A 26,138-nucleotide genomic window follows, 5' to 3' on the forward strand; every position below is an offset into this window, starting at 1 on the left:
TGCCAATCCCCTGGTGAGGACGGGGATCCCCCGGCTTGGAGGCCCTCCCTCCACTTCAGGGTCATCAGAAAGCGGGTGGGGGGGGGGAGGGAACTGTTGGGCACTCCATTATTCCCTATGGAGACCGATTCCCATCGTTTATAATGGAGAGTTGATCTGGGGCTCGGGGGGGGGGGGCGGTGTTATGAGACAGAGGCACCAAATTTGCAGCATAGCATCCAATGTCTCTTCTCAAAGGCCTCTCCAAGTTTCAAAATGTTTGGACCAGGGGGTCCAAATCTATGAGCCCCCGAAGAAGCTGCCCCTATCCTTCATTATTTCCTATAGAGGTTCCCTTAAACGTGATGGCCAGGACTCCCTTTGGAGTTCAACGAGGCTTGCCACAATCTTGCTTCTGGCTCCACCCCCAAAGTCTCCTGGCTCCACCCTCAGATATTTATTGAATTGGACTTGGCAACCCTAGGGAAGGCTGGCCTCTGTGCCAGCTCTTTTGCAGGGGTCAGGCCCAGGAGGGGTTCAGGTGGCCGGGTGACCTGAGCAGGGGCTACCAGTATTCAATAGCGTTACCAGGTCCAATTCCAGAACTATCTGGGGACTTTGGGGGTGGGGCCAGGAGACAGGGGGTGGAGCCAAGAGCAAGGGCATAACAAGCATGATGGAACTCCCAAAAAGAGTTCCTGGCAGTCACATTTAAAGTGGCCATGCTCCTTTTAAATGCCTTCCTTTCATAGGAAATAATAGAGAATAGGGGTGCCTTCTTTGGGGGCTCATAGAACTGGACCTGCTGGTCCAATCTTTTTGAAACTTGGGGAATATTTTGAGAAGAGGCACCAGATGCCATGCTGAAAAGTTGGTGCCTCTACCTCAAAAAACAGCTCCTCTGGAGTCCCAGATACCCACGGATCAATTCTCCATTATATTCTATGGGAGTCGGTCTCCATAGGGAATAACAGACAGCCCCGCAGACATTTCTCTCCCCTCTTGCTGCTTTCTGATGAACCTGAAGGGCGGGGAGAGCCTCCAAAGCAGGGAATCCCCTGCCCCCACCTGGGGATTGGCAACCCTAAAGGGCTTGAGGCGGCCAGCTGGCCTAAGCAGAAGAGACCCCCCCCACCCATGACCCCCGTTAAGCTGGAAGGCACACCTGGACAGCTCAGCAAGATGTGCTTGTAAATTATGGTGGATGCTGGTCAAAGCTTCTAGTGAAACGAGGGGATTTAAAGTACTACCTTCTTGCTGTGTTTTCAAGACTGCTGTGTCCGGGGCTTATTGAAAATACTGGCTGTTAGACTATCATGTGGTCTCCTCAGGAGCTGCCAGACCGAGGATTCTTCAAAAGCTGAAGGACTATTGGATATATGTTAGGACTGTGTCTTTAAATGATTGCATTTATGTCCTTCTGATGCACTTAGCTTGGCTGTTTTGTACATCAGGGTATGTTTATTTGGTGCATTTTCTTGTTTGAAAGAAAGGCCCTCTGAAAGGAGTATTTACTGCCAGCTCCTAAGCTCCATATTCATTATAGTAATACGTTTTTTCCGTCAAGTTTTGTTTCCTGTTAAGATACAAAGGGACACATTTCATAATTTATTTCGGTATCTTCCTCCTTTTGTCAAAATGTGCTCCATTTCACGTGGCATTCAGACAAACTGTAGGGTTTATTTGCTTCATCTGAATAAAGTTGCAGAATTACCGTATTTTTCGCTCCATAAGACGCACCTGAGCATAAGACGCACCTAGTTTTTAGAGCTGTTTGTGTGAATTTAGAGGCATTTGTGTGAATTTTTTGCAGTATTCGCTCCTTAAGACGCACACACTTTTCCCTCCACTTTTTTGGGGGGGAAAGTGAGTCTTATGGTGCAAAAAATACGGTAGTTGTTGTAGATTTTCCGGGCTGTGTGGCTGTGGTCTTGGCATTGTGAGACCTGATGTTTTGACAGCAACTGTGACTGGCATCCTCAGAGGTGTAACCCAGAAAACTGGAGTTCTCTCTTGGTCAAAGTGAGAAGAAGATGGTAGACAGGTAATTTATATCTACTCAGGAAGGTGGGATAGGGCTGAGTCATTATCTTGTGGGAGCCTCCCAGTCTGTGACATGTTAATGGAGGAGCATTCCTGAGGGGATTCTTTTGTATATGAACTCAGCCCTACCCCACAGCTCTTTGTGCCGTGGTGGCAGCTGCTGCCCAAATAATGTTTTTTTTTTAAAAAAAACAAAACAAAAAACTGCACAGCCAATCAGAAGGTCTGCTGGGTAAATGTGGAGCCCCATGTGGCCCCACCCACTTTCCAAAGCTGTGTGGTGGGTGCCACAAAAGGTGCTTGAAGGTGCCATGGTGCCCACGTATGCCACACTGGGGAGAAAACCCCTGACTTCAAGTGTCAGCCTAGCATCTGGGAGATCCAGGTTTGAATCTGTACTCTGCCATGGAAGCTTACTGAGTGACCCTGGGGGCCAGCCAGTCATGTATTTTCAACCTAACCTTCCTCACAGGATTGTTGTAAGAGCCACTGGAGCTGACAAAGGTCGTTTCGGCAAGTGGACCATACAGTGAACACAAGTCAGCAGTGTGATGTGGTGGCTAAAAAGGCAAATTTAATTTTGGGCTGTATCAACAGAAGTCTAGTGTCGAGATCATGTGAAGTGATTGCTTTACTCTGCTTTGGTTAGACCTCACTTAGAGTCCTGTGTTCAGTTTTGGGCACCACAATTTAAGAAGGATATAGACAAGCTGGAACGTGTCCAGAGGAGAAGAAGAAGAAGAAGATATTGGATTTATATCCCGCCCTCCACTCCGAAGAGTCTCAGAGCGGCTCACAATCTCCTTTCCCTTCCTCCCCCACAACAGGCTCTGTGAGGTGGGTGGGGCTGGAGAGGGCTCTCACAGCAGCTGCCTTTTCAAGGACAGTCTGAGTGACTCACAATCTCCTTTACCTTCTTCCCCCACAACAAACACCCTGTGAGGTGGGTGGGGCTGGAGAGGGCTCTCACAGCAGCTGCCCTTTCAAGGACAACCTCTGCCAGAGCTATGGCTGACCCAAGGCCATCTCAGCAGGTGCAAGTGGAGGAGTGGGGAATCAAACCCGGTTCTCCCAGATAAGAGTCCGCACACTTAACCACTACACCAAGCTGGCAACAAAGGGCAAAGGGCAACAAAGATGGTGAGGGGTCTGGAAACCAGACCTAAATGCAGAGCTTTATATTTTTCCCTATTAAAAGTCATTTTATTGGTTTCAGCCCCGTTTTCCAGCCTGTCAAGATCTTCCTGTATCCTGTCTCTGACTTCTATTGTATTTGCAACCCCTCCCAATTTAGTATCACCTGAAAATGTAATAAGCATTCCCTCTCTTCCTTCATCCAAATTATAGAATCATAGAGTTGGAAGGGACCTCCAGGGTCATCTAGTCCAACCCCCTGCACAATGCAGGAAACTCACAAACCCCTCCCCCTCAATTCACAGGATCCTCATTGCTGTCAGATGGCCATCCAGCCTCTGTTGAAAAACCTCCAAGGAAGGAGAGCCCACCACCTCCCGAGGAAGCCTGTTCCACTGAGGAACTGCTCTAACGGTTGGGAAGTTCTTCCTAATGTTGAGCTGGAAATTTTTTTGATTTAATTTCAACCCATTGGTTCTGGTTCTACCTTCTGGGACCCTAGAAAACAATTCCACCCCATCCTCTACAGGACAGCCCTTCAAGTACTTGAAGATGGTGATCCTATCACCTCTCAGCCGCCTCCTCTCCAGGCTAAATATCCCCAGCTCCTTCAACCTTTCCTGATAGGACTTGGTCTCCAGACCCCTCACCATCTTCATCGCCCTCCTCTGGACCCGTTCCAGCTTGTCTAGACCCTTCTTAAAATGTGGTGCCCAAAACTGAACAAAAGACTCCAGGTGAGGTCTTAACAGAGCAGAGTAAAAGATGTATAAAGATGTTGAACAAAACAGGTCCCAGGACAGAGCTGGGGCTGATTGGGATGCTTTGCTAATAGTCAGCTATTAGGAAGCAACCTGGTCCCCTCCCCCTTTAAGATCCTTTGAGTTATTCTATACCCCCAATTTGAGAAGAAAGTAGGTGCCAGGAAAGACACCCCTGTGAGTGTTGTGGGAGTCGCTGCTCTGCAGCCTTGATGGCCTTGCTCTTTGGACTCGCTTTCTGTCTTCTGGGCTGAAGCGCATGTTGAGAAAGCCCTGATGTGTTTGGTTATGGAGCAGCCGTGCCTGGATTGTTCTCAGCAGGGACCATAAAACTTCAGATAAGACAATCGCAGCCCAAACTGCTTCCCAGCAAACCACGTCAGGACACTGAAAGTTTTCTCCTGTCCCCAAGACCCATGACGGTGATTCCTCCTCTGGCCTCCACCACTTTATCTCCCTCATCTTGTACTGATCTCCTCCCCACCCCAAACCTTCATAGAATCCTGGAGTTGGAAGGGACCTCCAGGGTCATTTAGTCCAACCCCCTGCACAATGCAGGAAACTCACAAACCCCTCCCCCTGAATTCACAGGATCTTCATTGCTGTCAGATGGACATCTAGCCTCTGTTTAAAAACCTCCAAGGAAGGAGAGCCCACCACCTCCCAAGGAGGAAGCCTGTTCCGCTGACGAACCGCTCTAACGGTCAGGAAGTTCTTCCTCATGTTGAGCTGGAAACTCTTTTGATTTAATTTCAACTCATTGGTTCTGGTCCTACCTTCCGGGGCCACAGAAAACAATTCCACACCCTCCTTTAAATGACAGCCCTTCAAGTCCTTGAAGATAGCGATCATATCCCCTTTCAGCTGCCTCCTCTCCAGGCTAAACATGCCCAGCTCCTTCAACCTTTCTTGTATCTTTTGTGTATTCTTCCCCTCCTCCTGGATTCACAAATGGGGGACTGCAGAACAAACTCAGATCTTCAAGTTTCATGGAATTCATCAGGGCTTTTTTTGAGCAGGAGTTCGCAGGAATGCTGTTATGGCTGGCTTGGCACCAGGCGGTGTGGCCTAATATGCAAATGAGTTCCTGCTGGGCTTTTCCTACAAAATACCGTGTGTGAAACAATGGTGGTGTCAGGGGGTGTGGCCTAATTTGCAAATGAATTCCTGCTGGGCTTTTTCTAAAAAAAAAAAAAATCCCTGGAATTCATCTTATGAGGCTGAGTCAACTTGGTGGTCTTCACCACATACCTGCATGCCTCAGTATGTGGGTGGTACAGTAGCTTTTTGGAATTGAATTGGTGCTTGTGGAATCTTGCAAGTATCCCATGTTTGTCTTCTGGATAATTAGAGAGTGAGGCCGAGCAACTTTGCAGACTCCTCCTCCTTGTGGGAGCTTTTCCATATTCCACTATCTACATGGCTGAAAACCAAGCCGTATGCTGACTGTAAAGATGAATCCCCAAATAAACATGCCACAGGAGTCAAGGCAGGCGGTTGCAGAATAGAGTGGAGGAGGAGGAGGAGGAGAAGATAACATTGGATTTGTATCCTGCCCTCCACTCCGAATTCAAGAGTCTCAGAGCAGCTCACAATCTCCTTTATCTTCCTCCCGCACAACAAACACCCTGTGAGGTAGGTGGGGCTGACAGAGCTCTCCCAGAAGCTGCCCTTTCAAGGACAGAGGCTCAGAGCAGCCTTCAATCTCCTATACCTTCTCCCCCCGACAACAGACACCCTGTGAGGTGGGTGGGGCTGAGAGAGCTCTCCCAGCAGCTGCCCTTTCAAGGACTACTCCTACGAGAGCTCTGGCTGACCCAAGGCCATTCCAGCAGGTGCAAGTGGAGGAGTGGGGAATCAAACCTGGTTCCAGCAAGATCGATGTGCATGTTCTTAAAGGCACCACTGGACTCAAACTTTGTTCTGTTGCTGTGGTGAATGGAGTCTCCTGAGAAGGAATCTTCAGCTTGAAACACTGTTTTTGTTTTGTTTTTTTAAAATAAGGACATAGGCCCAGTTCTATTTAGTAGTGTGTTATTTGGGTCTAGAAGAGCCCCGTGGTGCAGAGTGTTAAAGCTGCAGTACTGCAGTCCTAAGTTCTGCTCATGACCTGAGTTCGATCCTTGATAGTAGCTGGGTTTTCAGGTAGCTGGCTCGAGGCTGACTCAGCCTTCCATCCTTCCGAGGTCGGTAAAATGGGTACCCAGCTCTTGCTGGGGGGAAAGTGTAGATGACGGGGGAAGGCAATGGTATACCAACCCATAAAAAGTCTGCCATGAAAACGTTGTGAAAGCAACGTCACCGAGAGTCAGAAACGATTGGTGCTTGCACAGGGGACCTTTCCTTTCCCTATTTGAGTCTACGGTTCCATCATTTGAGGTCTGGTTAGCTCTCTTGCCTCTTGCAGTTTGTGACTTCTAGATGTTGAGCTCTAAATTTTGGACAACTGGGTCCAGTAATACAGTAAGAGACCAATAAAACAAAAGAGCCAGTTTGGTGTAGTGGTTAAGATCAGTAGACTCAAAGAAGGAGAAGAATTGTAGATTTATACCCTGTCCTTCTCTCTGAATCAGAGTGGCTCACATCTCCTTTATCTCCTTCCCCCACAACAGACACCCTGTGAGGTGGGTGGGACTGAGAGAGCTTTCACAGAAGCTGCCCTTTCAGGGACAACTCTGCGAGAGCTATGGCTGACCAAAGGCCAGTCCAGCAGCTGTAAGTGGAGGAGTGGGGAATCAAACCCAGTTCTCCCAGATAAGAGTCCACACACCTAACCACTACCACAAACTGCCTCCCAACGTGGAGAACCGGGTTAGATTCACCCTTCCTCCTCCACATGCAGCCAGCTGGGTGACTTTAGGTCACTCATAACTCTCTCAGAGCTGTTCCTCTCAAGAGCAGTTATCAGAGAGCTCTCTCAGCCCCACCTACTTCACAGGGCGTCTGTGTGACTTCTGTCCCAAACCCCATTCCGTTCACTGGAATGCCCTTGTTGAAGTTATGTGCATCGAGAACCATTCACTGGAATGCCCATGTTGATAAGGTTACCAAGTCCAGTTCAAGAAATATCTGGGGGCTTTGGGGGTGGAGCCAGGAGCAAGGTTGTGACAAGCACAATTGAACTCCAAAGGGAGTCCTGGCCATCACATTTAAAGGGACCACACGCCTATTAAATACCTCCCCTCAATTGAAAATAAGGATAGGGCACCTTCTTTTGGGCTTCACAGAATTTGACCCCCTGGGTCAATCCTTTTGAAACTTGGAGAGTGTTTTGAGGAGAGATATTGAATGCTGTGCTACAAATGTGGTGCCTCTAGCTAAAAAAAACAGCCCTCCCAGAGCCCCAGATACACATAGATCAATACTCCATTATACCCTATGGGATTTGGTCTCCATAGTGCCCAGCAGACATTTCCCCCCCCCCCGCTTTCTGTTGACCCTGAAGCGGGGGGAGGGCCCCCAAACCAGGGGATCCCCTGCCCCCACCTGGGGATTGGCAACCCTACATGTTGAATTTATGTGCATTGAGACCCCTGCTTTGCTCAGGCCCGCAGAGAGAACCCTGAGTACAGATGTGTGCCAGTTGTGCATTTGTAAGCTTGGTATTGACCTTACTTGGTGGGACCTTCACAGTCCTTCCTTCACCTCGATATGCATTCATTGCACATGCTTCGAAGACTTAAAAGTCCTGCTTCTGTATTAAGGCCGTGGTTGAGAGGAAGAGATGCTACCTAATCCAGTGTCCTTGTTTTTAATTTATGTCTCCTGTAGGCTTTGAGTCGGAAGTGAAAATGCACAAGTAAGCTATTGGGGAGTGCTGGGCTTGATAGGAATTCTTTATAGACACCCCCCCCCCCACATATACTGTCAGACTCCAGAAGATACTGTATTATTTCGTATATTTATATGCAGGGCTTTTTTTTTTTTTGTAACAGGAACTTCTTTGCATATTAGACCATGCACTCCTGATATAGCCAATCCTCCCAGAGCTTACAGTAGACCCTGTAAGAAGAGCCCTGTAAGCTCTGGGAGGATTGGCTACATCAGGGGTGTGTGGTCTAATATGCAAAGGAGTTCCTGCTACAAAAAGGGGGGGGGGGAAATCCCTATTTATATGAAATTGCCAAAGTTATAGTTCTTTTGACAAAGCTGGTTGTATCTATTTGGACCCTGCTATTGAATGAGTGGAGTCCTTTTTAGAAGGATGGCGTTAATGGAATGTGTGGTCAAGTCCCCAGCTGCCTTATGGCAATCCTTGTAGGGTTTTCAAGGTAAAAGATGTTCAGGGGGTTGCCATTGCCTGCCTCTGCGTAGAAGAAGACGACGACTGCAGATTCATACCCCGCCCTTCTCTCTGAATCAGAGACTCAGAGTGGCTCACAATCTCCTATATCTTCTCCCCCCACAACAGGCACCCTGTGAGGTGGGTGGGGCTGAGAGAGCTTTTTACAGCAGCTGCCTTTTCAAGGACAACTCCTGTGATAGCTATGGCTGACCCAAGGCCATTCCAGCAGCTGCAAGTGGTGGAGGGGAGGAATCAAACCTGGTTCTCCCAGATAAGAGTTCGCACACTTAGCCACCACACCAAACTGGTTCTCCGGTAGTCCTCAGAACAAAGTAGGAGTCAAGGAGCGCCTTTAAGACCAACCAAGTTTCATTCAGAATGTAAACTTTCATATGGATAACACAACAAAAAATACAAAGTAGTGACCAATTTACTAAGAAATATATAGAAACCAGTTCAAATGTCCAAAACATGTACATTCAAGTCCCAAAGCAATGTGGTGACATGCTAATCGATTAAGTACTTGTTTCTTTCCAGTCTTCATCAGACCTGGGACCACTAACAAAAGAACATATTGTACAAAAATATCAGAAGGACATTCAACCCTCTTCCAGTGAAAAAATATCATACTTACATATTGATTCAATTATATAGATTCTTTACATAATTTTTAAAAAAGGGAACACAGAGGGTCTCCAGCAGCAATTTAACACCGGCTGCAGCTCAGTATGAGGCTTGTTGTGCACCTGAATGGTGCAATTAACATGTTTAAAAAGGCAAACATCTCATTTGCAGCTGCCATTACACAAACCTCTTAAAAGTAAAGTAACATATTTCTAATACAACATGCTAAGACACAAACACCACAAACTATATCCACAGCAGATACAACATACAAAATATTCCATACAAAGAATGTCAAATCACATAATTTATACAAAAATGTGTTATCACACAGCCAAATTATACAAAAATGTGTCATCACACAGCCAAATTATGCACAGCACTCATAATATTATAAAGAAGACCATTCATTAAAAACATGTCAAATCACTGGTCATATTCAGTCCATATGGAGAAATGCAATTCAACTGGTGTATCCATTATGTCTCTTTTTGCAGCAAGATCTTGTGCACGTCTTCATTTCTATCTGTTTGTTCATGTTTGTATAAGGTGAAAAGACAAAAATCTTCACAGTCATGATTCTTTTTCATAAAATGGCTGACCATAGGAGCTTCAGTCACACATGGGTGCAGACTTCATCAGACAATGGAATGGGGTACAGCGAGCGGAGCTACTTATCGCTGGTGGGCAGTGGTTAAGGATGCGAAATGGTATAAAGTTAGAATCCAATGGCAAAATAGTGAAATTAACAAATCGAAAGCCCGTTTGGTCTGGATAGCATTTGCATGGGAAACCAATAAAAGGTAATAAAAGTTGCGTGTTAATTGCTCTTGCTGCAAGTCTAGGCAAAACAAAATTTAGGGGGAGGTATTTGTGAGTTTCCTGCATTGTGTAGGGGGTTGGACTAGATGACCTTGGAAGTCCCTTTCAACTCCATGATTCTGTGAAAAGGACATGTATTTTGTTTTACCTGAGAGTCACAAGACATGAACGTCAGATGTCTGAGAGCTGGGAGGGAGGGAGGGAATTGGAAATAAAGCAACTTTAGCTTTAAATGCATTCTCCAAGCTGCCAGTGATTTAAAGAGACAAATGCCTTCTTCAGGCCAGCCGACAGGGCAGCGGGGGGCTTCAAGAGCCACACAATATGTGTGAAAGAGCCACATGTGGCTCCCAAGCCACAGTTTGGCCACCCCTGTCCCAAGGGAATGGATCTCCACAGGGGATAATGAAGTGTGCTCCAGACATTTCATCCTTCTCCACTTTCTGAGGACCTTGAAGCAGGGGGAGGGCCTACAAACTGGGGAATCCCCTGCTCCCATCAGCGGATTGGCAACCCTAGTACAAGCTGCTGCTGGGAGGAGGAGGAGGAGGAGGAATTCATGGACTTAATTTTTGCCTTGATTGCAAAAACACACTGCTGTCCTTTCCACAGCCTTGAAAAAGCTGCATTCTGGAGACAGAAGCAAGCTAGTATGTTCATCTAATTGGTTTGCATGCATATGTATCTTGTAAAACAGCTTTTGAATCCTTCAGGGTGAATAGCAGCAGACAATTGGATGGCATCTATTGATTCTGGAGGGGGGGAGGTCTTCGGAATAATTAGTCTGTCAACTTTCCCAAAGAAATCCCTCTTCTTTTTTTTACTTTCCCCAGAGACACTAAAAGGCAAGCTTTTGTCCCAAAGTAGAATTTATTGCGAGAGAAGGGATGACAGATGCTTTGAGGAGGGAGAGGAAATTGCACGAATGAACTCTGCGTTTCTTATTTTTTCAGCTCATGCATTCCCAGTAAAACTATTTCTCCGCAGTCGGCTATCTCTTCCTCGGATGGAGTTACAGAACAAGGATGAATTAAAGGGGAAACGGTGCTCCCGTATCAGATTGCAATCATTTTAAGACCAGCTAAACCACAGCGGCAATTTGTAAAGTTAGAGGATGCTCCGGTAGATTGTCACGTAGAGTAGGCTGTATTTGGGAGAACATGAAATATCATCCACACGCAACTTGCCCGACTCTTATTTTCGTGTCCTTATCTGGAATTTGATGAAATGGGAACTTCTGAGACAGTGGAAACTTCATGAAACCCATTTCTTTTTTAAAAAAAAGTGAACTCTGGATTGAGGATGGAATATTGTTTTGCTGTTAACTTCCTGTTTGGTTGGGATGAGTTTATCAAATTATTCTTTTGAGGTGGGGGACTTGCAAATCGATCACTTCTCAAAAATGCGCAGTGCACGAGCAGCTTGGCTTGATCTCTGCGTGGGCCACATACTTGGAGGGATGTACCGGTAGGGGAGGCAGAATTCACCAGAGGCTTGGATTATGCTTTAAACTAGGGGTGTCGAACTCGTTTGTTATGAGGGCCGGATCTGACATGAATGAGATCTTGTCAGGCCAGGCCGCATGCGTCATAACATGTAATGCCTGGCAGCAGAGATATAAACTTTATAAAGGACATGTTGTTGTTGTTCATTCACACAGTCAATTCTGACTCTTTGCGACCCCCTGGACCAAGTCACGCCAGGCCCTCTTTGCGACCCCCTGGACCAAGTCACGCCAAGCCCTCCTGTCTTCCACCATCCTCCGAAATCTGCTCAAATTCATGTTGGTTACATCAGTAACGCTGTCCAGCCATCTCCTCTTTTGCCTCTCCTTCTTTTGCCTTCTGTCTTTCCCAGCATCAGGATCTTCTCCAGGGAATGCTCCCTTCTCATTGGGTGGCCAAAGTATTTGAGCTTCAGCTTCAGCATCTGACCTTCCAGGGAACAGTCTGGGTTGATTTCCTTTGCCGTCCAAGGGACTCTCAAGATTCTTCTCCAGCACCACAGCTCGAAAGCATCTATTCTTCTGTGCTTGGCCTTCCTTATGGTGTGCCATAGCTGTCCTCCCAAGGAGCAAACGTCTTTTAATTTCATGGCTACAGTCACCATCTGCAGTGATCTTGGATCTCAGACATACACAATTAAAGTTTTTTAAAAACTTAGAACATCCTTAAAAGATTAGCACTCTTGCAACATTTTGTTTATTTAACAGTCTCTGATAACTGACATCTCTTACTCTGAATTATTGCACCAAAAATTTGGAGACAATGTCTGTGCTGTAGCAGTCTTGAATATGCTGTTGTTCAGGTGTGTGTTTGTAAGCTACAAACCTACTTTTGATATGTTTTCATTGCAGAAATTTCATGGTCAGTGCTTTGAGACTAAGACTCAGAGGAAAACATGAAATAGCTGGGCATTGTGAGCTTTTGCACATATATGTGCTTCATGTGCTGGTTAGCCAATAGAGAAAATAGAGGCTTTGCTCTGTAGTTTAACTGAGCAAGCCTAGCAAAGAAGCTGTGACACAGAAGGAAACGAGAGGGAGAAGGAAGCAGATGACAGTGAGTTGTTTGTGGGACTGATAGGAGCCCTCTAGGGTCCTTATCTGGCCCATGGGCCAGTTTGGTGTAGTGGTTAAGTGTACAGACTCTTATCTGGGAGAACTAGGTTTGATTCCCCACTCCTCCACTTGCGGTTGCTGGAATGGCCTTGGGCCAGCCATAGTTCTTGCAGAGCTGTCCTTGAAAGGACAGCTTCTGGGAGAGCTCTCTCAGCCCCACCTACCTCACAGGGTGTCTGTTGGGGGTGGGGAGAGGGAAGGTAAAGGAGATTGTGACCACTCTGAGTCTCAGAGTATAGGGCAGGATATAAATCCAATATCATCAATATCACCATGTTTGACACCCCTGCTTAAACTTTCAAGTTTTATGCAGAGCAAGATAAAAGGGACATTCTCAAGTATTGTCCTCTATTTGATTATGAAAGAGACAATCTACCTCTCTCTCTCTCTTTTTAAAGCCCTGCTTTAGGTCAACAATGTTATGTATTGATTTAGAGTAGGGATCCCCAACCTTGAGCCTGTGAGGACATTTGGAATTGTGGTGGGTGCAGCGCAAAATGGCTGCCACAGGAGGCTAAGACATTCACAAAATGGCTGCCACTGCTTAATTTCAGTCACACAGTGAAGATCCTTCTGTTGTGATGGCAGCTGCTGCCAAGGCAATGTTTTAAAAAATCTTCACAGCCAATCAAACCTCCAGGCTAATCAGAAGCCTTGCTGGGCAGAAGCCCCACCCACTATCTAAAAACGCTTGGCGGACTCGAAGGCATTGGTGGGAGCCATGGTGCTCACAGGCACCACGCTGGGGGGCCCGGGCTTTAGGGTTGCCAATCTCCAGGTGGGGTCAGGGGATTCCCTGGTTTGGAGGCCCTCCCCCTGCTTCAGGGTCATCAGAAAGCGAGGGAGGGGAGGGAAATGTCTGCTGGGCACCCCATTATTCCCTATGGAGACAGATTCCCATAAGGTATGATAGAGAATTGATCTGCAGGTTTCTGGCGCTCTGGGGCTGTTTTTTGAGGCATAGCTACCAAATTTGCAGCATAGCATCCAATGCCACTCCTCTCCTCAAAAATACCCTCCAAGTTTCAAAAGAATTGGACCAGAGAATCTGATTCTATGAGCCTCCAAAGAAGGTGCCCCTAGCTTTCATTATTTCCAATGGAGGGATGGGATTTCAAAGGTGTGCGGTCCCTTTAAATGTGATGGCCAGAACTCCCTTTGGAGTTCAATTATGCTTGTCACACCCTTGCTCCTGGCTCCACCCCCAAAGTCCCCAGGTATTTTTTGAATTGGACCTGGCAACCCTACCTGGCTTATAATAATAATACTTTTTATTTGTATCCCGCCCTCCCCGCAAGCAGGCTCAGGGTGGCTCACAACACGTAAATACAGTGTACAATAAAACTATATACAATAATTACAATTTCAGTTACAAAATCATCCTTAAAATCATTAAAAATTACATTAAAATTAAGATTATGGTGCTATAGTTAAGATCTTCCATAAAATCCAGTGACTAAAACATAAACATATCCAGCAGGACTTCTTGGCTCGGTATTAAGTGAAGGCTATTTTAAAGAGGTGGGTGTTGCAGGCCCTGCGGAATTGGTCTAAACATCGCAGGGCCGTACCTCCTCCGGGAGTTGGTTCCACAGTAGGGGAGCCGCTATGGAGAAGGCCCGATCCCAGGTGGACTTCAATCTGGCCTCCCTTGGCCCAGGGATATTCAGCTGGTTCTTTCCAGCTGACCTCAGCGCTCTCTGGGGTTCATACGGGGAAAGACGGTTCCTCAAGTAGACTTAGAAACTGGCATCCTGTTGTTGTGGGCGTGGGAGTTCCCCATTTCTCTAGGCCGCCTTAAAGTGGGCATTGAGGGCTGCTCTCTGTTAGACGTTGACAAACCTGTTAAGGTGGGAGCTGGAGAGGTGGGACTGGCCACAGGAATGCAGCCATCCAAGTGCCGCTGGTTGCAATTGCAGACCACTGGCAAAAGAAGCCTGGAGAAGGGGGTGCCAAGGCTGTGCGCTTGTGCTAAGTGCCATCAAGTTGCCCCTGCCTTTGAATGTTCTCCAAAATGGCCTATCATTGACGGCTTTGCTCAGGTCTTGCAAACTGAGGGCCCTCGTGGCTTCTTCTTTTTTTACATATGCAAACGATTAATTAGAGAGTAGTACAGAATTCCTGTCAAAAGAAGAAGACTGCAGATTTATACCCCACCGTTCTCTCTGAATCAGAGACTCAGAGTGGCTTACAATCTCCTATATCTTCTCTTCCCACAAGAGACACCCTGTGAGGTGGGTGGGACTGAGAGAGTTCTTATAGCAGCTGTCCTTTCAAGGACAACTCCTGCGATAGCTATGTCTGACCCAAGGCCATTCCAGCAGGTGCAAGTGGAGGAGTGGGAATCAAACCTGGTTCTCCCAGATAAGAGTCCACGCACTTAACCAGTACACCAAACTGGCTTTACGTAGTATAATGCAGTGGGTATTATGAGCCATTGGGTACAGTGGGATGGATAGAAAAAAGAGAAGCAAATAACAAGTCAGTCAACATAAAAAGGAGGAATGGATTAAAATATGGACAGGAGTAGACTGGTATACAAAAGGGGGGGGGAGTGAAGGATGAGAAAAACAAGAAGGGAAGAAGATAAGGGAGAGGACAGATCAGATGGGAAGTATGGATTTTGCGAATGAGGACAATCAAGGGGTGTTGGGTAAACCAGAGATGTAGGTAAGGAAAGGAAACCATAGAGACTCAAAGTCAGATTCAAATAGGGCTGCCAAAGTCCCCCACAGCCTCTGGTGAGTGACTTCATCATGCTGGGGCGTGCCAGCCACTCTAGGCATTTCTGGGGAAACTCTATGGTTTTCCTGGATGCTCTAGCATTTTGGGAGGTAAAAACTCTTTAGTACCTATTGTACCATATTTTCCTCTCCCAAAATGCTAGATTGTCTGGGAAAACCATAGAGCACAGGTCCATCAGTGGCTATTAGCCACAGTGTATGTGTGCATATAAAATTTTTTGCCACTCTGTGACACAGAGTGTTGGACTTGATGGGCCGTTGGCCTGATCCAACATGGCTTCTCTTATGTTCTTCTGTGACACAGAGTGTTGGACTGGATGGGCCACTGGCCTGATCCAACATGGCTTCTCTTATGTTCTTATGTGACACAGAGTGTTGGACTGGAGGGGCCACTGGCCTGACCCAACATGGCTTCTCTTATGTTCTTATGTGACACAGAGTGTTGGACTGGATGGGCCATTGGCCTGATCCAACATGGCTTCTCTTATGTTCTTCTGTGACACAGAGTGTTGGGCTGGATGGGCCGTTGGCCTGATCCAACATGGCTTCTCTTATGTTCTTATGTGACACAGAGTGTTGGACTGGATGGGCCATTGACCTGATCCAACATGGCTTCTTAAGTTTTTATGTGACACAGAGTGTTGGACTTGATGGGCCGTTGGCCTGATCCAACATGGCTTCTCTTATGTTCTTCTGTGACACAGAGTGTTGGACTGGAGGGGCCACTGGCCTGACCCAACATGGCTTCTCTTATGTTCTTATGTGACACAGAGTGTTGGACTGGATGGGCCATTGGCCTGATCCAACATGGCTTCTCTTATGTTCTTCTGTGACACAGAGTGTTGGACTTGATGGGCCGTTGGCCTGATCCAACATGGCTTCTCTTATGTTCTTCTGTGACACAGAGTGTTGGACTGGAGGGGCCACTGGCCTGACCCAACATGGCTTCTCTTATGTTCTTCTGTGACACAGAGTGTTGGACTGGAGGGGCCCTTGGCCTGATCCAACATGGCTTCTCTTATGTTCTTCTGTGACACAGAGTGTTGGACTGGAGGGGCCACTGGCCTGACCCAACATGGCTTCTCTTATGTTCTTCTGTGACACAGAGTGTTGGACTGGAGGGGCCCTTGGCCTGATCCAACATGGCTTCTCTTATGTTCTTCTGTGACACAGAGTGTTGGACTGGAGGGGCCACTGGCCTGACCCAACATGGCTTCTCTTATGTTCTTCTGTGACACAGAGTGTTGGACTGGAGGGGCCCTTGGCCTGATCCAACATGGCTTCTCTTATGTTCTTCTGTGACACAGAGTGTTGGACTGGAGGGGCCACTGGCCTGACCCAACATGGCTTCTCTTATGTTCTTCTGTGACACAGAGTGTTGGACTGGAGGGGCCACTGGCCTGATCCAACATGGCTTCTCTTATGTTCTTCTGTGACACAGAGTGTTGGACTGGAGGGGCCACTGGCCTGACCCAACATGGCTTCTCTTATGTTCTTCTGTGACACAGAGTGTTGGACTGGAGGGGCCCTTGGCCTGATCCAACATGGCTTCTCTTATGTTCTTATAGAGTTTTCCTGAAAACGCTTAGAGTGGCTGGCATGCGCCACCGCAATGACATCACACGCGGGTGACATCATCGCACCAGCAACGTCAGGGGAGATTCCCCCTGCCGGCCCAATGTTTGCTTGGCAGCTCTAGATTCAAAAGCACCAGTTTCCCTTTCATGAATGATGGAGGAGGACCATGGCTTCCTAAACGAAGACAGTTCACAAAACTATAGTCTTCCCCAGAAAAGAATAACTACAACTCCTGTGAGGCAGTGCAAGAACAGAGAGACAGCTACGTATAGTGGTCAGTATCAGCCTATGTATATGGATAACCTGGGTTAATATCCCCAGTAAATGTGCTAGGTGTGGTGAACTTGGTCTAGAAACTGTCAAGCATCGGTATTTCGAATAAACAAACAATTGTTTTCAAAGGTTTCAGGTTTTCACGGCTGGTAACATCATTAGGGTTTGAAGGAAGTTTTCCTTCCAGACGTTTCGTTCTCAGCTGCGGAGAACATCCTCAGTGGCGTTGCAGCCGGAGCAGGCGCTCAGACCTTCTTGGCTGCTGTGCATTGAGTGGGGCCAGGGCTGCTGGAGAGCTGCTATTTCTAGGCTGGAGGGGGTGTGATGAAAGGGCAATTGGTTTGTGGATGTGTCCATTGTTTGGTGGGGCTTCCTGGAAGGGTAGTGATAAGGAAACTGGCTGTTGAATGTGACCATTGTTCTGTGTTAATTGCTGGGAGGGTTGGAAAGGGTTTGAAGATAAGGAAGATGGTTGTTGACTGTGCTGATTGTTCTGTGGAATTTGCTGGTTATTCTGAGACTTTCTGCAATTTATAGTCTGTAGGGTGTTTTGCAGAGCTGGGTACCAAGATTGGTGGATGAAAATGCCATCTTCCTTTCTGTTAAAGGAAACAAAGCAATTGTTTGATACAAAGACTCGTTTTATTGATAAGGTGCTTTTTATCTTTCTTGTGTGATTAAGGGAACTGGACAAAGGAGGTTCCAGCTCAGAGGTGTCAACCATGCCGCCCAGCAGTGCCAGATTAAACCCTGGGGAGGCCTCTAGGCAACTGGAATCTTGGGGGCACCCTTGCAAATTATCTGAGTCTGAGTAACCACCTTACAGCCCCCTCTGCAGCCTGCAGGCACCTTCTTAAAAGCCCCTTTTACTAAACTGCAGGGGAGAGGCAGAAAGAGGCAAACTTGGTGACAATGCCAGCAGTCGCTGCACCAGGCAAATTGGGCAAAGAACAGCTCAGTTGCTGGTTGCGCATGCAGGCTGGGAAGGCTGCAAACAGGGGGGAAACTGGGGGAAAAAGCTGGCCCGGGGTCCCTAAAGGCATGGGGGCCCATAGGCTAGTGCCTACTTGGCCTAATTGTTAATCTGGCTCTGCAGCCCAGGGGCCAAATCAGGCCCTCAGAGGGCTCCTATCAGGTCATCGAGAAACTGGCTGTCATCCGCTTCCTTCTCCATCTCTCTAACTTCCTTCTGCATAACAGCTTGCTTTGCAAGACTTGCTCAATCTCACAGCAGCTACAGAGCAAAACCTCTGTTTTCTCTGTTGGCTGAGGCTCCTCCCTTGGGGAGGAAGAGGGAATGGCAGAGCTTGTTTTTCCAGTCTCTCTCAATTGCACAACAGAGCTACTGTGTCAAGCCTCATGTAACGGACTCAGGCACTTAACCTGGAAGCTGGGAACAGCTTGCAATGACTGGCTGGGATGCAGCCATGGTAACAATAATGTAGGGAATTGAGGGGGGCTTGGAGGGAGGGAAAATGCCTCAGAGTTTGAGTCTGGAGTACTGAACAGTGTGAAGACTAGTACTTAAGCTAATCAGTTGTTGTGAAGCAACTGGAAGGAGCTGAGAACAGCCAGTGGGGCTGAGTTTCTTGAGTGGACAGAACTGGGCTAAGCTTCTGTCTGTGAGAGAGTTATTAGTCAGAAGGGGGTCAAAACCAGGCACCTTCTGTGAGGATAAACTCTCTGTGGAGTTCTGTCAGATCACAGGGCAGACTCCTAGTATAAAATGAGAACACTCTGAAAGGAGGACTGGATTCTGGTGACTAGAAGGGAATCCCAAGATTCAGACTAGGAAACTAGCTGGGTGGGTCACACAGGAGTGAGGTGCTGGAAATTAGCTCTCAACAGTGAATCCTGAATGCTAGCGTGAATGTCTGTGAGGAAATATTGAATGGACACAAGTCAGGACTCCTCAGTGTAAATGGAAAAGTGTGTGGACTTTTATTATTTTTATGATTTAAGGAAGCCTGAGGGTAGGGCTATTCTATCTCTACCTAGTGTTCCTAGTGCCAAGTAGGCGTTGCCTGCCTATTTCTAAATCCTGCCTGTTTTATATTTTAAACTTTCTCAGCCTGACAAATCTCTGGAGTTTAGAGATTATTTGAATTCCTGCCTGCTAATTGATTTGCCTTTTATTTAGTCTAATTAATATTATTTTACCCCCTCTCTTGCCTTTTTTGAACCAATAAATATTCTTTGGGGTTTTTGAAAATGTCTGGTGCCTATTTTTATATTTCTGACTGGCTTTCAGTCTGTGTGGGTGCCTGAGGTAACGAGGGAAGGTGACAGGGAAAAAATTCTTAGTGGTCATCTTCCCAAGCTGACCCAGACCAGTTCCTTACATTTATTAGTAGCAGCGCTGTGATATGACTATACCCATGGAACATTAAAAACATTTTTTTTTATATTTTTGTGCATCAGAACTGTTTTTGATAAGAAATTCCTGTCAGAAATGGCACTACCACAAAAGTGGGAAAAGCGAAGAGATAGCCAGCCTGAGGGAGCAGAGGCTGTGGAGAGAAACTTAGCCAGGAACTAGAAAGAATGAAATTACAAACAGAACTGGCTAGAATAGAATTGAAAATGAAAGGGCTAAAAATTGGAGTTAGCCAGAATTGAATCTGAAAGGGCTGAAAGACAGGCAGAGAGAAAACACCAGTTACAGTTGGCTAAGATGCAGGCAGAACAGGAGAGAGAAAAAGAGGAGAAAGGGCGAGAGAAAGGCAGAGAGAACAAGAAAAAGAGTTGTATGAACTCAAAATTAAAGAAATCCAAGTGAGGGCAGAGTTCCCCAGTCCTCACAGGGACAGGCCTCCTGTTGAACAGAAAATGTTTTCCAGGGTCGCTACACAGAAGCAAGCATTGGCAACCCACCTCTGAAGGTCTCTTGTCTTGAAAACCTTGTGGGGGCAGGCCTGTAGCTAGGGGCCATGGGGAAAGTGGGCCACGGGGACCACTGGGGAGGGGCCTGTGGGGATGAGGACAGAAAGCTGAAGAGGCTGGCGGCCCTCCCATTCCCTCCTGTGTGATTTAAAGAGTTTGCTGACTGGTGGATCCTTTAAATGGCATGGGAGGGGCAGTGGTGCAATTTAAGTCATATAGGAGGGGGTGGCCATGGAAGGGGGCTAGGGCCACTTGAAACCTGTCACGTGGGCAGGCCCTGTGGGCCCCTCGTTGAATATGGGCCTGCGTGGGGTCCCCATAAGTGGGCCAAGCCTTTACTGTGCTTTCAACCACCACACATGAGACGCTTGAAAAGGCAAAATTTCAAATCAAACTAATGATGGAAGCAGTGAAGGCAGATCACTAAAGCAACAGATAGTGCTGGAGAAAGCACTGTGGTGGTAGTGGTGCATTACCCTGAACTCTATGAATGTATTAATTTTATTTGCTGTGTTTTTGGAATGCCCAATGTGTTAAGAGACAAAATTGCAGACTGCCTAGTTGCTAAGCTGCCCTTAATTCTTGCAGGTGTCGTATATTGGCCAAGATTGCACAGAGATCCCAGAATTCCTCGGAAGAAATTATGGCCATATTGCAAAGAGGCTGGATCTGAGTTTCAACTTGTTAAGGTAGGATGCAGTTGGCCTTGAATGTGGTTTTGCACCCAGTCCATCGAGCTCTGCCTGCGCGAGGGATCTTGTTGCCTGGTTCATCCTTTTTCTGATTTACTGCAGATTTAACTGTCTCTACAAATTTAGCTTGAAAAACTGTATTAAAACAGTGACAGTCTGTGTGCAGGCAATTTTTTAAATGTTCAGCGTTTGCTTTGGATGTTGAAGAAGAATGAACTGTTGATTCTCTTGGTCTCAGGCATTTGCTTGCAATGGAGCGGATGCTGAGGAACTTGGTTTTACTGGGAGACAGAATGAAAATGTGTTTAAGAGACAGAGCAGGAATTCATAAGTGCTTCAAATCAGTTTGGTAGATCTCTTTCAGGTTGGGATTGAGTTCAAAATCAGTGTTAAATGATAAATTTAGCTTGCCATTTTGAAACTTCTGTATGTCTTGAACAAGCAGGCATATTGTTTAATTGCTCTAATAATTACAATGCACTGAGCTGTAACTAAACAGAACCTTTAACAGCTGAGGTTTCAGAGAACGCTCCATTTGTCATTCACGATATGCTTTCATGGTAACTTTTCCCCTCTTCCTTCAGTGATTTGTTGTTGACTGTGATTTTAAGTTTTAGGATTGTAAATCAAAGCAAGCAAGCCATTTGGATTCATAAACGATGAAAATCTTTTCCTAGTTGACAAATAATTTAGAATTGCTAGCTCCTCTTAATTTAGGATTTTAACCTGTAGTTAATCCTCCATTAACATTTAAAGTTTCATTGAAAGGTACTTGTTGATGATTGAACTTCTGTGATCATTTATTTGATTACAAAGTCAGACCTTTCTCTTCCTTAAAGCTACAGTTTTCCTAGTTAATCCAACCATTGGCAGATGCAGAATGGCAGCCATTTTGTGATGCTGTGCCCTGGTTCTGTTGAAGAAATGTTGACCAGATATCTTAATCTTGTGGATGATTTGTCTTGCATGTCAGAGGAGTATTTGAATTCTGTGATTTTAGGTGGGTGTACTTTGAGTTCCAGGTAAGATTTGAGAGCAGCATTCTTAATTTATAAGTCGCAGTATTTTTTTGGTTTTGCTCATTTCGGTGTGCAATGGATAAATTTATATGCAACATTTGATGCTCTGGGGATTGAGAAACCAGTAAGAAACTCTGCAACTATTGTCAAGAATAAGCATGCCCTGCAGTCTTGGCACATTATTTGGACCTGTTTTGTGAAAGAACCAGTGGAATAAAAATTGTGCCATGAAATCTTCATTCCTGTTTATTGTAAGGCCAAGCCAGATGCCTCAGTTTTGTGTACCTTTTGGGAGCTGGTAACATTTGGCCCCTTTCAAGGCTGTGAAGAGGAGCTCACAGTTGTCGGTGGATTTTGACTTGAGTAACCCTGTGTGGGATTGCGCTGCTCACATTCAAGTAGGGTTGCCAAGTTCTCCGCGGCCTCTGGTGGGAGACTTTTTTTGCGGGAGCAATGACGTCACCCAGAAGGTTGGGAGGGGAAAACTCTATGGTACATATTGTACCATAGAGTTTTCCCTCCTAAATAGCTAGAGTGTCTGGGAAAACCGTAGAGTTTTCCTGGAAAAGCCTAGAGTAGTCGGCGCATGGTGTCGCTGACGCGATGACATCACTTCCGGGCGACATCATTGCACCAGCAATGTCAGGGGAGGTTCCCCCCGCCTCCCCAATGTGGGCTGGTGAATTGGGAACCTCCAGGATGGGAGAACCCCCGCCTGGCCCGGGGGCTTGGCAGCCTTAAATTCAAATTGGGCAGCAACAAAATAAATAAAAAGTGAGGCGGGGGAATCACACTTCTGAATTATTTCCTTTTCTTCCCCACTGCTGTCTCATGTGGGGGTTTATGTCTGAAGCACAAAATACACCCACACACAAACATACAGAGAAATAGATAGATATGCCTGTTTTAAGTACCGTTTTGCTTTCCTAATGAGCCAGTGGCTTTGAACAACTCTGGGCTACATTTTGTTCCTTTGCTGTATTTTCAAATGACTTAAAGTAAATGTTAATTGTGATGTGCATAAGTTGTAGAAGTTATACTGTGTTCTAACAATTAATTTTTTTTAACAACATGGATCTTGTTAGATGTTGCCGTATTAAGAACTTGTAGTGCTGCAGTTATCAGACTGCTTGCTTCTTGGTCATCAGCATGCTAAAAATGGGCAAACTGTCTTCTGTCTGTCTGGTATCCAAAGCCTGGTGGGGACTGCTGTCATCTAACATCAGTTTCTTTAGACAAAAATCAGATAGCCCTGTCTTTTGGGACCATTTTCGCCATATGAACATTTCTTGAATTACTTAGTGATGAAAACGGAGAGTTGCATGAAATGGACTGAGTTTCTCTTCCACCTGTTGCGGTGGCTGAGGCATGTTCTACACAAGGGAGGCTTCTTGCACCAGACCTGTAGCCAAATTTATTTATTTATTTCCTTCAATTTCTATCCCGCCCTCTCTGCAAGCGGACTCAGGGTGGCTGACAATCAGTTCAGTTCAGACAATTATAAATTACAATTTGAAATCAATAAAATACAATTACAATTCAAAACATTCTATGGTGCTGTACATTTCAATATAGGCAGGCTCTTCTATCCTGATAGTGAGCTTATAATAACAGTAGCTCTTTAGTGATGTAGGGTAGGGGTGTCCATTCGGTTCGGCCAAACTGCGTAGACCACCAAGTCACCCCTGATTCGGAAGTATACGGCACTGTATACTTCCGATTCCATTTTCAGGCCATTAAACGGGAGCCATATATGGCTCCCCGTATACTTCCGTAAAGATATTCGGAAGTATACGGAAGTCAATGGAAAAGGCGGGAAAGGAGCTTCTGCAGCCTCAGAGGAGCTGCTTGCTTCCTTTCCTGCCTTTGGAAGCCTTTTCCCACCTCTCCCATAGCCTCCCTAGGATCAGGAAGGGAGGGGGAGAGGAGCCCCAGCAGCCAATCCAAAGCATGCATTTGCAAAATGCATTGCAAATGCATGTTTTGAAGGGCTTTTGTGCGGCTGATAGCTGGGCTAATCCCTCAGCCATCAGCTACATTGTTGTTCTTTTGTTTACTTGAGTATCCAAGTAAACAGTGTTCTCTGGCCAATTACAGAGCAGTGCTATTTTTTGAAACTGCTCTGTGTAGGGTCAGAGTCTGCCTGGCTGGACTCCATTCCATTGCTGTTGTGTTTTGTGTTGGTGTGAGAGAGAGATTGTGCTGCGCTGGCCCTTGGCCTCAGCTGTTGCTGCTCTCTCTCAGCCTTTCCTGGCCTGCCTTGAGAAGAGAAGATGTCTAAGGTAAGACAGTCTTGGGGTTCTTGTTTTTATTTTAGTTAGTAAAAGGACTTTTTAAAACTCAGAGTCCCTTTACTTTATCCAGATTTGGGTGGGTGAGTACTGGGTAGCTTATTTGGGGTTAGGGGGTTCTGCTGGGGGTGGGGGCCTGGGGTGGGGGGTTTGCCAATTTGCCCGTATCTTACTATAGTGAGAGGGCTTTTAAAAGTGCAGTGTCCTTTTACTTTTCTTAATTTGGGTGGCTTGGATTTCTTGGGGTTAGAGTGAAGGGTTTTTTTTGGGGGGGGGAGGGGTTGGTAAAGTTCCTGTATTGTTAAAAGTTTTTTATTGTTTTAAAAGGATTCTATGCTTGATTTGTTGCTGCTGTGTTGTGCTGCTGTTGTTCCTTTTCTCTTATGGTTCTGGTTCTTGGGGGGGCTGTTTGGCCTAATTTTCATTGTTTAAGAGGCCACTTTTTTTAACAGTTAAGTTTCTTGGCCTTCTCCTTCTTCTGGTTTTGTGGGGGGGGGAGGAAGCTGGCACCTGGGTGAGAGACCCAGAACCAGCAGGCTTGTTGTGCTTGGCCAGCTCTCCCCGTGCTGTTTGGGGCAGGGCTGGAGAGCTGGCATCTGTAGATTGTGTGTTCTGTGGCAGGGAAACTGGCACCTTGGTGAGAGACCCAGAACCAGCAGGCTTGTTGTGCTTGGCCAGCTCTCCCCGTGTTGTTTGGGACAGGGCTGGAGAACTGGCATCTGGGTTTGCTGCAGCCAGGTCTGCAGAGCAGACCTTGAGCAGATTGTGTTTTGTGTGGCAGTGACATTGGCAACTGGGTTTATATTGGTTCCAGGCCTGCAGGGTTCATAGAGTAGATAGAGGGATGTAGTGCATTTGGGTCCTATAGAGATTATCCGGTGTGAAGTTAGGTTTGGCTTTGGGTGCCCCAGGAATTGGACCCCCTTGTCCAATTTTTTTTGGCCTTGTGGGTTTTGTGTGGGACAATGTCCTGAAGCTGCACAGCAGTTTGGGGGGCTCTCCTCAAAACCTCCTGCTCCCCAGAGCCACTTTTCCCATGACAATTACAGTGAGGAAGTGGCTCTAACTGTTTTTTTCTCACCATTGGGAGCAGTGTTCCTTTTGGGGGGCCCACTGATGGGTGCAGTCTTTTTGGGCCAGGGGGGTTTCATGCTGGGGAGTCCCCTGAAGCTGCCCTGCAGTTTTGGGGCCTCTCGCTCAAATCCCCCTCTGGCCAGAGCCACTTTCCCCACAGCAATTATAGTGGAGGAAGTGGCTAATTGGGCTTTCACCATCATTGGTGGCAATGGGCCTTTTGGGGAGCCCAAAGACAGGGACCCCTTGGCCCAATCTTTTTGAAACGTGGGGATTTTATAGGGGAGAGTTCTCTGCGGGTTCCCTGCAGTTTTTGGGGCTCTCTCTCAAACCTTTTGCCCCCCAGTAGCCTCTAATTATGCCCTACATTGCCATTGATTTCAATGGCCCGTAGGGTATAATGGTGGGATAGGGGCACCCTCTTTGGGTGCCCCTGGAATGGGACCCCCTGGCCCAATCTTTTTGGGACTTGGAGGGTTTTTAGGGGAGAGTCCTTTAAAGGTCTCCTGCAAATTGGGGGCTCTCCCTCAAATTCCTTCCCCTCCAGGCGGCTTCCAACATACCCTATTTTGCCATTCATTTCAATGGCCATAGGGTATAATGGGGCTGTATATTTGGAAATAGCCGCGCATCTACCGTATATGCAGCTATTCCGAGTATGGTAATAGGAAACACATGGTATTCCGTATCTTTTTGGCCCTGTGTATTTCTGAATCCGTGTAATTCCGGTTTTTTTTTTTTTTTTGCACACCCCTAATGTAGGGTGGCAGTCCTCCCCCCGTTTAGATGTGAAAGGCCTGCTGAAACAGTTCAGGTTTACAGGCCCTGCGGAAGTTAGAAAGATCCCACAGGACCCTTATGGCCTCTGGGAGGGCATTCTATATTTCTGGTGCTGCCACCAAGAAGGCCTGAGCCCGTGTAGAGCATAACCTGGCCTCCTTTGGCCCGGGGATGGATAGTAGGTTTTGCGTTCCTGAAGCAGTGCTCTCTGGGGAACATGCAGAGAAAGGCAGGCCCTCAGTCTGGGGGGAGGGCAATAAGTATAGTGGTGGTGAGCACATCATTATTTATTAGGAAGAATAGGAATGAGCCACGTCTTTAAAGTGGATCATTGCACAAAGGAAGTTAAACAATAATCCATTTTGTTTGAAACCAAATATTCCTTTGCTTTGTTTACACATGATGGAAATCCCCACCGTCATATTGTCCCAATTCCACTTTCCTGGGCTGTGTGCCAAACGGGAATCCCCCTCTCCCCCCCCCCAAGTATCACCCTAAAAGTGTCCATTTGTTCCTCTGAGAGTGAAATGAGACTT

The 26,138-nt window shown here is 46.6% G+C and overlaps 1 protein-coding gene across 1 annotated transcript in view; it reads left to right on the plus strand.

Annotated features, from left to right (window-relative positions):
- Positions 1-26,138, plus strand: part of LRMDA (leucine rich melanocyte differentiation associated) — a 1,409,701-nt gene that overhangs the window by 900 nt on the left and 1,382,663 nt on the right. The window contains exon 2 of the mRNA XM_060236713.1: positions 20,335-20,435. Coding sequence (XP_060092696.1) covers positions 20,335-20,435 — 101 coding nt within the window. The remainder of the gene's footprint in view (positions 1-20,334; positions 20,436-26,138) is intronic.

Source organism: Heteronotia binoei, chromosome 4, assembly GCF_032191835.1.
Source record: "Heteronotia binoei isolate CCM8104 ecotype False Entrance Well chromosome 4, APGP_CSIRO_Hbin_v1, whole genome shotgun sequence".
NCBI classification, from domain to species: domain Eukaryota; kingdom Metazoa; phylum Chordata; class Lepidosauria; order Squamata; family Gekkonidae; genus Heteronotia; species Heteronotia binoei.